The 11,346-nt window shown below is 37.9% G+C and overlaps 1 protein-coding gene across 2 annotated transcripts in view; it reads right to left on the bottom strand.

The window, feature by feature from the left end:
* The window catches only part of PTPRG (protein tyrosine phosphatase receptor type G), a 595,254-nt gene that overhangs the window by 490,910 nt on the left and 92,998 nt on the right, over positions 1–11,346 (bottom strand). For both annotated transcript variants that reach the window (XM_073644646.1, XM_073644647.1), the window contains exon 2: positions 1,124–1,228. In XM_073644646.1, the coding sequence (XP_073500747.1) occupies positions 1,124–1,228 (105 nt within the window). The remainder of the gene's footprint in view (positions 1–1,123; positions 1,229–11,346) is intronic.

The following is an 11,346-nucleotide window of genomic DNA, read 5'->3' as shown; positions in this document are numbered from 1 at the left end:
TTGGTCTGTACTAATATATATATATATATATATATATATATATATATATATATATATATATATATATATATATATATATATATATATATATATATATATATATATATATATATATATATATATATATATTATATATACATATACACACACACACACACACTGATCAGAAACACGTTTTGAGAGGAGAATTCATCTGGAATCTGCAAAGCACACAGTAACCGCACCAAGAATACAGCTGACATGTGGGTCACACGCATGGCATGACTCTGCTTTTCACACAAGTGGTACGATTAATAGTCAGGAAAAAAATGTTGCAAAACCATGACTCATAAATTTCCGGAACTGTGGACTGACTCATGGTTTACATTATTGGTCATGAAACTAGGAAGCTCAAGGGATTAGCAAAAACTCTGATGCCTGCTATATGTGAAGAACTAACCAGATCTATTACTCAATGGCATCAGCAGGAATGTTTAGTACTTGCGAGAGATTGTTCAAGCTATCTTTATTTTAAGGCACTTTAACCATTAATAGGTTCTCCTTCCGCTTGTTAATGAGGCCTTCATCAGAGAGTGCACAGCTCTCCCATTTTCAAAATGTCTGCTGGTGGAGGAGCATGTGACCAACTCGTCCATCAGCCTCCTCCAATCAAAAGCCCTGCACACATGAAAGCAGCTTTTAATTGGAGGAACAAGTCTGGTCACATGATCTTCATCAACTATCAGTTTTAGCGGAAGCAATCACCAACAAGTTTAGAAGGACAATCGTTAATACTTATATATTAGTCAGTTCTACAAAATTACATTCACAACACAAAATGTTAAAACAAAGATAAAAAGGTGGTCAAATAATTTAATAAAATTGCCTGAAATTCAGCCTACCACATGAGGATATTAACTGAATATACAGTAGCAATTGACTATGAATTTTAGGTGAACATGTAGCCTCTACCTTTAACTTTGACTCAGAAAATCCACATTCAGTGAAAAAATTTTAACGAACACAAAAACATAACATTACAATGCCATCTAAAAAAAATATTAAAGAATCAAGCAACTCATCCAAAACCAAAAAATCCAATTTTGGCATAAACATCTTGATAAAAGGAACAAGAAAAAAGTACCTGAATAGGACCAGTATGGTTCACTGACCGCTTTACGTCTTCGTATCTGCACGGAGCTTCCATGTCTGTTTTCGTGTTGTGCGCCCACGTTCCCCTCAGTGTAGGCTACAAGAGAAAAGCAAAAATATCAGTATAGGGAATCAGCTTGATCAGTAGAATTACAGAAAACTCTGATTTTTGGTTCTACACACATTAAACATTGGTAGAAACCATTCATGGAGGCAAAACATGAAGATAATGGTGATGGAGAGCATTGCCAAATTGTGATGGGGTCAAGTCTATGGTTGAAGTACTTCAAAATCTATAGGATGGTGGAAATTTTTATTTTCGCTGTTGATAATTTTTTTTCTTTTCATCGATGGTCAAATTACACTTAGATCAAAAACTTCTTGTGAGAAGTCATAAGGACAATCAGAAACACCGAACTCTTATTCAATCGAGAATGCATCTTTACAACTATGACTCAATCCCACCATCAATGAATAATTAGCCACCTTCCTTCATGGACATGACCACTTTCTTGTTTTAGTCTTTGGTCAGTCAGGTTGCATTTCTTTCAGCTGGTAGTCAACCATGATGTGATATTACGGTCCAATAAGCCAACGCCGATGTTATGAAAAAGTGACTCATTTTGTTTTGACCCTCTAATTCCTGTGCACCAACGTTTGAAATGTAAGACTTTAGGTGTAACGGACCAAAAATTGTTGGGAAAAGAAATAAGAAAAAAAAAAATGGTACTGTGGACCAGTAAAACTTTTGATCATGATATCATAAAATTACATTTTTCCCACAGGCAGATGCTGAAGATATAATCATATAATGAAACAAATATCACAGTACTTAGGATTTAATCAAAATTTAGCAGAGAAGAAACACATTTGGGTTAAAAAAAAAAAAGAAAAGTTTTGCTCACTTTGGAGAAATTACTCAAAAATATGATATTCCATCATGGAATGCAGTATAAAATGAGAGATCCTGTGGGTATTCTCTCCAAAGAATTTGCGCTGTTCACATCTGGTTTTTGTTTATTCACATTTTTAGAACATGATCTACAGATGCAAAATCTGGTTCTTACAAAGTTACAGATGACTGAACATTACAGACGGCCAAGACAAGGAATCTATCTGGGAGCAAGCAAATGACTGAAGAGGACTACAGCTACATGGTGGACAGAAGGACAGACAGCAAAATTAAAGAACCATTAAAATGCGAAGGAAAAAAAAATGTGATGGAACCAAAATGACCTTGTTCATATACGGTTTAGTCAGAAGACTGCGCCGACTTACAACAGTCTATAAAGAGGCCACAGTGGTCCACTGTAAACGTGAACACTACCTCACCCCATTCAAATTTTTGCATAAACGTTGTGTAAAGTCAAAGTTAAGCCACAGAATAAAATGTCCTGGTTTCAGGAGAAGCCATCATTTGTGTACATGGGGAATTACACTTTCTGGCTGGCATACGACTGACTGATCACTTACATTATCTCTACTTATACCCTTCTGCAGACCCCAGCTCTACTTTTCACTTGTCTCAGAGCTAGAGGGTGGAGAATGTCTTCTATAATATCTCCTGTACACACAAATATGGGACACTCCTGATCTCCCATGTCTATGTTGCACATATTTAGAAGCAGCAACATCTACAAGAGTACAATACTAAGCAGTGTAGCCGTGACTCCTGCATGGAAGATAAAATACTTCCTAGAAAGCTGCTGCACCATCTCTTAGCCTTTTCAATACTCGCTCCTCCTTCCGCTATTCGTCCGATTCTTCAGTGAGCAGTCTTTGATTTTGGCAGGTGACCTGATTTTAAGAGGGGACCGCAGAAGTGGCTCATGAGAGGGGAAAGAAGCAGATCTCTCTTCTAAAATATAAATCCAAGCAAATCTAGGAAATTTGTAATATGATTTATACAAAGTTTGTCGAAACCGTGAACATTTAAGAATGTACTCGTTCCTGATTTTCAGTAAATGATCAAACAGGTAATAGTAAATCAAAATTACAAGGTGTTAATTTATGAACTGTAAAAGAATAAAAAAAAAACTTTTAGTACATAGGCTTGTATACTTAATAGTAAAATAAAAGTAATAACATAAAACATCTCACTTTGTGATGATATATCAGCTAATGCATTTATGTATGAATCACACTTATATGGCGTGTGTATCCCATATTATAAGCCAGCTAAATGTTCCTTCAATTAAATAGCCAATTCACAGAATAAAATAAAAGAACATTGTCGCAACATAGATCTTCTTAATTGTTTTTTTTATTTTTTTTTTTATGGACAACCGCATCTAAATATTTCCATATTGTAGCTCGAAACCACAGCAGTATAAGTTTACGATCCACTAGGTCTTCCTATGGACTGGAACACACTTAAGATATTTGTTCTCTTCGATCAGCCAAACAAAAGCTGAGGCTGTAAACCAGAACAGCCGGGCATCTTGCTGCTTTAAGACTGGATGGCAAACTCTTAAAATGTTACGGTTAGCACTAAAAAGCACAACCTAAGACTGTTAAATGGTTAAAGACATTCTGCTTTATCACATACGACACGACAAAATTGCCGTCACAACGATAAACAGATACATTAACAGTTTATGGATTATCAGGAGGCTGGATGAAAGTAGCAGACGAGACAATATATTGACATAAGTAGAAAAAAAAATAATTTCAGCTCTGGTATGCAACATGCCACCAATAGATGTCCAGTGCTCCATAGTGAAATCTTAGACGAATCTCAACCAGGTTGAAGGACCAGTTCAGACAGTTGGAATTCATGAACAACATGCTATACAGCCTAGTCACACTCCAGTCAAGCATTCTCCCCAGTCCATCCCAAGTCCCAGTAGTACAACTAGGTTCCCTCAGGCCTCATGGTACAGATTTCCTGCTAGCAGTCAAAACCAGTCGCATCAAGGCTCACTCCAGTCCTTCCTCCCTACCGGTAGCCAAAACAAGGCCCTCTCCAGTTCATCCTCCCTACTGGAAGTCACAGCAAGGTTCCCTCCAATTCAACTTCCCTACCAGTTGTCACAATAAGTCTGTCCAGTAGTCAAAGCAAGGCTCTCACCGGTCAATCCTCGCTTTCAGTAGCCACCACAAGGTCCAGTCCAGTCCATCCACCCTCCCAGTAGTCACCACAAGGTCCAGTCCAATCTCTTTCCCGATAGTCACAGAAAGATTTGAACTCGTAGAAGTGTCATCACAATTTTCTCCCAGTCCATCCTGCTCTTACTAGTCCCGAGAAGGGCTAACTGAGCCCCTTTCCTAATGCTTTTAGGAATAACATCTCTGTAATACAGTGCACCACAAAAGCACTAATTGCATGTCCCAACAGCATTTAGCATGCTTGAAGTTGTAGTTTTACAACAGATTAAAAGCCACAGGCTTAAGACCACTGACTCAACGTTTTCAAATTTTCGCTTGGAGTACAGTTACAAAAATATTTCCAGACATCTTTATAACAAAGCCACATATTTTCTCCAAAAGTTGTTTTAATTATTACACAATAGTCAAAAGAAACCTGGGTGACAATCCCGTGGAAGCTGCAACAGCAACTATATTAGGTGTATTCTTGGAAAAACAACTGACCACCACTTTTCCCTGCTAGAAGATTACCTGTAAATCCTTGAGTAATCTATAGTAGGGTCTAGGTTTCCTTTACAAGAGACTGTTTCGCCAAGTTTTAATAATTTCTCATTTCTACATCTTGGGGAGAGGGAAGAACGCAAATTTCACTCTATTGGGCAATCTGTGAAAAGGAATGCGTTGAAGGAAGGAAAATGTGTCAAAGCAATGGGTGAGAATTCAGAAGAAAGGGGGGGGGGGTATGCTTTTTATAAATCACAAATTATTAATACACAGACCATTATGCACAAGATTTCTCAGCAGAGACAGATATTAAATTGCACCCCAAGCAAGCAATTAGCACTTTCCTTACGTTGTCAGAAGTGTTAGATTTGAAACAAAATGGAGCACACAGGAAGAGACTGCTGGTATGTTAGTATGGAAAGTATATAATGCGTTAAAAAAAAAAAAAGGAGTAGAATAAATCAATTTTAAAATGTCAACTTCATAGATTCTAGATTACACCTAGGTCTCAGTATTACCAAGGGATTATTCACACGAACCACGGTCATATGTAAGGTCTACTTTAGTGAGGAGTGGACAGCACTTGGACTGGACACTGACCAGGCCAATGGCCAAATTCACTTATTTGATATTTTCAAAATGGACAATTTGTCTATTTTGAAAAAAATAAAATAAAAAATCACGAATGGGCTACTTTGGTAGGATTCTCCAAGTCATTGGGTCAAGTCGAAGCCATTGGGTCCATGAAAGACTGAATGTACCCCGGTACAAAAGGATTTAATGTTGTGGCAAAGTCAGTTTTGGTTGTCTTCTACTTGACCTTTGGTTCCCATTATTGTATCAGTGGCTGAGCACACCAGAGGATCCTGGTATATGCCCGCATTGTCCAATGACTATAGTGCTGAAAGCAAAGATTCCTTGGAGAGAAATTTAGGCAATAGAGATAAGCAAATATATCTGTAACTAATCAAATAAGTCCCAGATTTCCCCAAAATTATAGAATCCAACATGTTGTAGATTTGATTTGCATGTCATGGGTTTCATTGATGTGTCTTGCCCCCTGCCCAGAAAGCTGTATGGAGCCAACAACTTTTAGCGTCGGAAGAACTGAAGTCTACAGGTAAGGGTATAAGACAGGTGTAATGAGTTATCTTCTCCACTGTATTATGCTTTAGAGTCTGGAGAACCTCAGAACAAAAACAATCTTCACGACAATTGGGGCACTTGATTTGAACCAAATCTGGTGGCCAAATGGAGCATATCTGCCTTGATTTTTTTTTTATTTCGCTTTTGAAAACCATCATTTCTTTTTTCATTCTCAGCTTCCAAATTTCTGATTTCTAGAATATTTTTTTTTTTTTTTTTAGTATTGAGCACGCACTTAATGCAAATCACCTGTGCAATTGCTAGTCACGTCATTAAGGAGCACTTCAGTGGTGTATCTCCATCAAGATGAAGTCTTCTGAAGTCTACAAGAACAGATCAGCACATGCTATAATTAATGTCACCCATAAACTAAGTAAAGCCAATTTGACTTTGAAATTATTTCTCAATTAAAAGAAAAACCTAAAATGACATTGTTGGCCGGGACGCCCACTGACGACGTGCTTGTGAATTTAACGCGCACATGGTGGGTGTAACTTCCGATGAAATAAACAAAGGGAAAAAAAACGACGCTATCCCACCATATGAGTCAGTCAATCTGTGTCAACAAATCTGCTGGAAGGATTTATGCAGATTGAATGAGAACGGCTACGGAATTGCTGCTTGTTTAACTGTGCGGCTTTACCTATGTAAACAGCTGTTGGATACTTTGTTAATATAGTCAGACACTAATGCACAAACATCCGTTTCGAAGTCCAGAATAAAAGAATTTCGATAGATTTCTTAAAGGACAAAAAAAAGTTAAAAAAAAAACTAAAATAACTTGCAAATAAAAAAAAAAAAAAAAAAAGATATAAAAATATACTACACCCAAACCATCGAAAGCAAACTAATGGAGCTCTGATTAACAGATGCGCCTGCATTACAACTGGGATCTATGCCATGGTAACAGGTCTCAGGAACTTCTTGCTCAACATAGTTACTGGGAAAAGAAAGGAGCTGCAGATCTTGTTAAACACACAAAGAACTGGGAGGTCTGTTACAGCTTTTTACTTTACAGCCCTGGAAAGGAAAAAGGAAGAAAAAAAGTTCTTAATTAACTGTGTGTCTGGCTTGTAATTCTTTTGGCAAATGTGGTAATGCCATTAACACATTCAATAAGGTGTAAGTGACAGAAAAAAAAAAAAAAAAAAGAATATAGCAAATTCTTGCTATTATTTCCCATATAGTTAGTCCTAATCCCCAGGTATAATTTCATCTTCTTTATATCTTAATTATTATAATTAAAATATGTACACATACATACAGTTGAAACCAGAAGTTTACATACACGATATAAAAAGACACATATGCATGTTTTTCTCAATATTTGACATGAAATCAGAAAAAAAGGTTTCCCATTTTAGGTCAATTGGGATTAGCATAATTTTTAATATTTGCCAAATGCCAGAATAGTGAGAGAGAGAGAGAGAGAATGTTGTAAGGCATTTTTATTACTTACTGCAAAGTCAAAAGTTTACATACACTAAGATTACTATGCCTTTAAACAATTCTGGACTGCCCATATGAGGATGTCATGTGTTTGAAATCTTCTGATAGATGATGCCACAAAAAACCTGAGTTAATTAGAGACACACCTGTGGATATGTTGTAATGCACACCTGAAACACATTGCTTATTTGTGTAGTGTCATGGGAAAGTCTAAAGAAATCAGCAAAGATATCAGGAAGAGAATTGTGGACTTGCACAAGTCTGGCTCATCCTTGGGTACAATTTCAAGATACCTGAAGGTGCCTCGTTCATCTGTACAAACAATTATACGCAAGTACAAACAAGATGGGAATGTCCTGGCATCATACCGCTCAGGAAGGAGACGGGTTCTATGTCCCAGAGATGAACGTGCTTTGGTCCGAAATTTGCATATAAACCCAAGGACAAAAGCAAAAGACTTTGTGAAGATGATGGCAGAAGCTGGTAAGTTTGTGTCAATATCCACAGTGAAACGAGTACTGTATCAGCATGGGCTGAAAAGCCACTTTGCCAGGAAGAAGCCATTACTGCAAACATAAAGCTAGATTAATGTTTGCAAATTCACACAGGAACAAAGACCTTAATTTTTGGAGACATGTCCTGTGGTCTGATGAAACTAAAATTTTACTTTTTGGGCATAATGACCATCGTTATGTTTGGAGGAAAAGGAGAAGATTGGAAGACTAAGCACACCATCCCAACTGTGATGGCAGAATCATGTTGTGGGGTTGTTTTGCTGCAGGAGGGACTGGTGCATTTCACAAAATAGATGGCATCATGAGAAAATAAGATTATGTGGCAATACTGAAGCAACATCTCAAGACATCAGCCAGGAAGTTAAAGCTTGGGTGGAAATGGGTCTTCCAAATGCACAATGACCCGAAGCATACTGCCAAAATGGTAAAGTGGCTTACGGAAAACATAGTCAATGTTTTGGAGTGGCCATCCCAAGCCCTAATCTCAATCCCATTGAAAATTTATGGGCAAAGCTAAAAAGGCAGGTGTGAGCAAGGCGACCTACAAACCTGGATCAGTTACACCAGTTTTGTCAGGAGGAATGGGCCCAAATTCCGACCAACTATTGTGAGAAGCTTGTGGAAGGATATCCCGAACGTTTGACCCAAGTCATTCAGCTTAAGGGCAATGGGACCAAATACCAATGAAATGTATGTAACCTTTTGACTTTGCAGTAAGTAATAAAAATGCCTTAAAACATTCTCTCTCTCATTATTCTGGCATTTGGCAAATATTAAAAGTTATGGTAATCCTAATTAATCTAAAATGGGAAAGGTTTATTCTGATTTCATGTCAGATATTGAGAAAAACATGCAGATGTGTCTTTATATATAGTGAATGTAAACTTCTGGTTTCAACTGTAATGAGAGATAGATATAGATATACATACACACACACACACTTTTTAGAGCAAAATTATATATTTTTTTCTAGAGCAAAATGTTGCATGATCAATGTTGCATGATCCATTAAAATATCTGACAACCACCATCTGTGCAAAACCTTCTGGTAAAAAAAAACCCCACAGATAAACAGGTTGGTCCAAGTGCGATCAGACAACACAACGGATAGCACTTGAACCGATGTTTTTCTATGGGGCCGTACACATGTCTGCAGGAAAAAAAAAAAAAAATCATGTTCAATTTGCATCAGCTATTCAGATATTGACTGGCATGGCTGAGTTCTGAGTCCATGGAAACCTCTATCACTAAATTTAGGCCCTTTCTAATGATGTTCTATAAACTTTTGATAACTAATGTTGACAAGGTGTCTCACATTTTTCACTTGTATAGCAAGAGTGGATTTTGGGAATTCATTAATTGCAGAGTGCTGTGGCAGAGCGTTTGCATACATTTCCATATATATTCAATTACTCCGCACAGGTACACCAGGTATCTAAAAACTCACCATTGGTTTCCAAATTTTTGTGCTTTTTTTTTTTTTACATTGGGGGAAAGGGGGGGGGGGGGTGTCTAGGAAACTTCTTACAATAGACTAGAAGAAATATTTTTGCATTTTAGGGGAAAATAGTTTTTGGATTTTTCGGGAACGATTTGATAGCAGTCTTACAGTCTTTGGGAAACTTATGCTTAAAGAAAAAATAGGTTAATTAAAATTATATCAGAAAATAGCAAATGCCTATTCAGAGTTTCCTTTAACTACAAGATCAGCATTTCCGTCACATTAGAATCATTTTGTGCTTCTCTATTCACGTCCCTTCGGCCTTTCCCAGGAATTGAAGGTCAAGAAATGTACCAATGGGATATGTAGATTTAAATCAGGTTTTCATTGCAAATGTAATTAACAGCGACATTGTGAAGTACAAAGAAATCTGGGAAACAATCCCTGGCAGTCTCTATGGCCAAACTAGAACTCAACATGTGCCTTGGACAACCCCGTTGCCATCCCACCTCCCCTTCCTGGAACGGCGCAGTACATTATTATTGAGCCAAACATTACTGCTGAGGTCTGTACAGGTTTTTGTCCTGGTGGGGACCAGAATAAGAGACTCAGCCTTAAAATTGTGCCTTTTAGAGGACTAAGAACATGGAATATCAAATGCTCCGATGCATTATTAAAGCTTTTCAAAAATCGGTCACAGAACAGGAACGTCCATTCTTCTGATTAATAGAATTGTGATGTTTTGTTACTCTACAGGTTCACGCTAATGCATTACACAATCATCAAATAAACCATGATCCAGACCATGACTGGTACCCTTTATCAACCTCATTTTTGATAAGCTACAACCCGTAGAATGGTACTCTCATAGAAGTTTGACTGGCAACATCCTCTTCTAAACAATAAAAATTGTCTAAAATTTACAGTCGTTGCATCAGTTTTACAACATCTACAATTTGGCCGTGCCAAAAAAAAAAAAAAAAAAAAAAGTTGATACTTACCGTATTAGGTTTACCCCTCACTGACTCTGCCGTTGTAGCTCCCAGCCTAATCTTACACCAAGTTCAGATTTGACTTCACTCTTTGTTGCAGATCTTCTGAAGTTGACTCATGACCAAAATAAGTTCTAGTCTATATCAGAAGATCTGGACGAAAGATTATTCCAAACTTAGCGGAGAACCAGGTGAGGAGTTGTGGCAACAGGACAGGCGGGAGACAGGCCTAAGATAAAGGATATTCTACCTATTTAAAAAAAAAAAAAAGGCCATTGAAAAGGTCTACTGCACGCTCCTACGCTCATCCGACATGTGGCATTGGGAAGCCCCCATACATATCTGATGGCCAGCTGGTCCTGCTGAAGTCGGTGGGATTGGCAGACTCCTCTAATGCAAACAGATTTGCAGAACTCTGGTCAAACAGCCATGTTAGTAGTCCACGAATTAAACTGAAGGGTAGGAGATACAGATTTGATATTAGAAACAATTTTTTTTGACAGTGAGGGTGATCAATGAGTGGAACAGGCAGCCACAAGAGGTGGCGAGTTCTCCTTCAATGGATGTCTTCAAACAGAGGCTGGACAGACATCTGTCTGAGATGGTTTAGTGAATCCTGCATTGAGCAGGGGGTTTGACACGAGGACCCTGGAGGTCCCTTTCAACTCTAACATTCTCTGACTATTGGATAAGTTTGTGCCTCCTCTGTGAGCCGGTCAGATGTCCTTGCTTCCTGGCAGTTATCCTTTGAACCATCTCATATGTTCCTGAATCCCCAACATCTTTTCTGGTTAGTAGGCTCGGAGCAACGTCATTGTTGAGGCATGATGCACACATGACTTCACATTGAGTCTACTAATCAGAAGAGGTGCTGGGGATGCCGGAAGGAATCTGGTTCAAGATTAACCATCGATGTGGCAGCAGGATCAGCATCTTGCTGTGTATAAGGGACTTAACAGTTAATTGTGTTTTATCTTTTCTTGTGAATTTTGCTTTAAGTGAAACTAATTTTTTTCCCTCTAAGCAGAAAGCTCTGCAAAATTAATACAGGCAAGTGAATTTACTGCAAGTCGTTTCAAGG

This window comes from Phyllobates terribilis, unplaced genomic scaffold (assembly GCF_046119375.1).
Source record: "Phyllobates terribilis strain yellow unplaced genomic scaffold, ASM4611937v1 Scaffold_8__6_contigs__length_399053987, whole genome shotgun sequence".
NCBI classification, from domain to species: Eukaryota; Metazoa; Chordata; class Amphibia; order Anura; family Dendrobatidae; genus Phyllobates; species Phyllobates terribilis.
The sequence above is the reverse complement of the archived record's forward strand: the minus strand, read 5'-3'. Positions and strand labels throughout refer to the sequence as shown.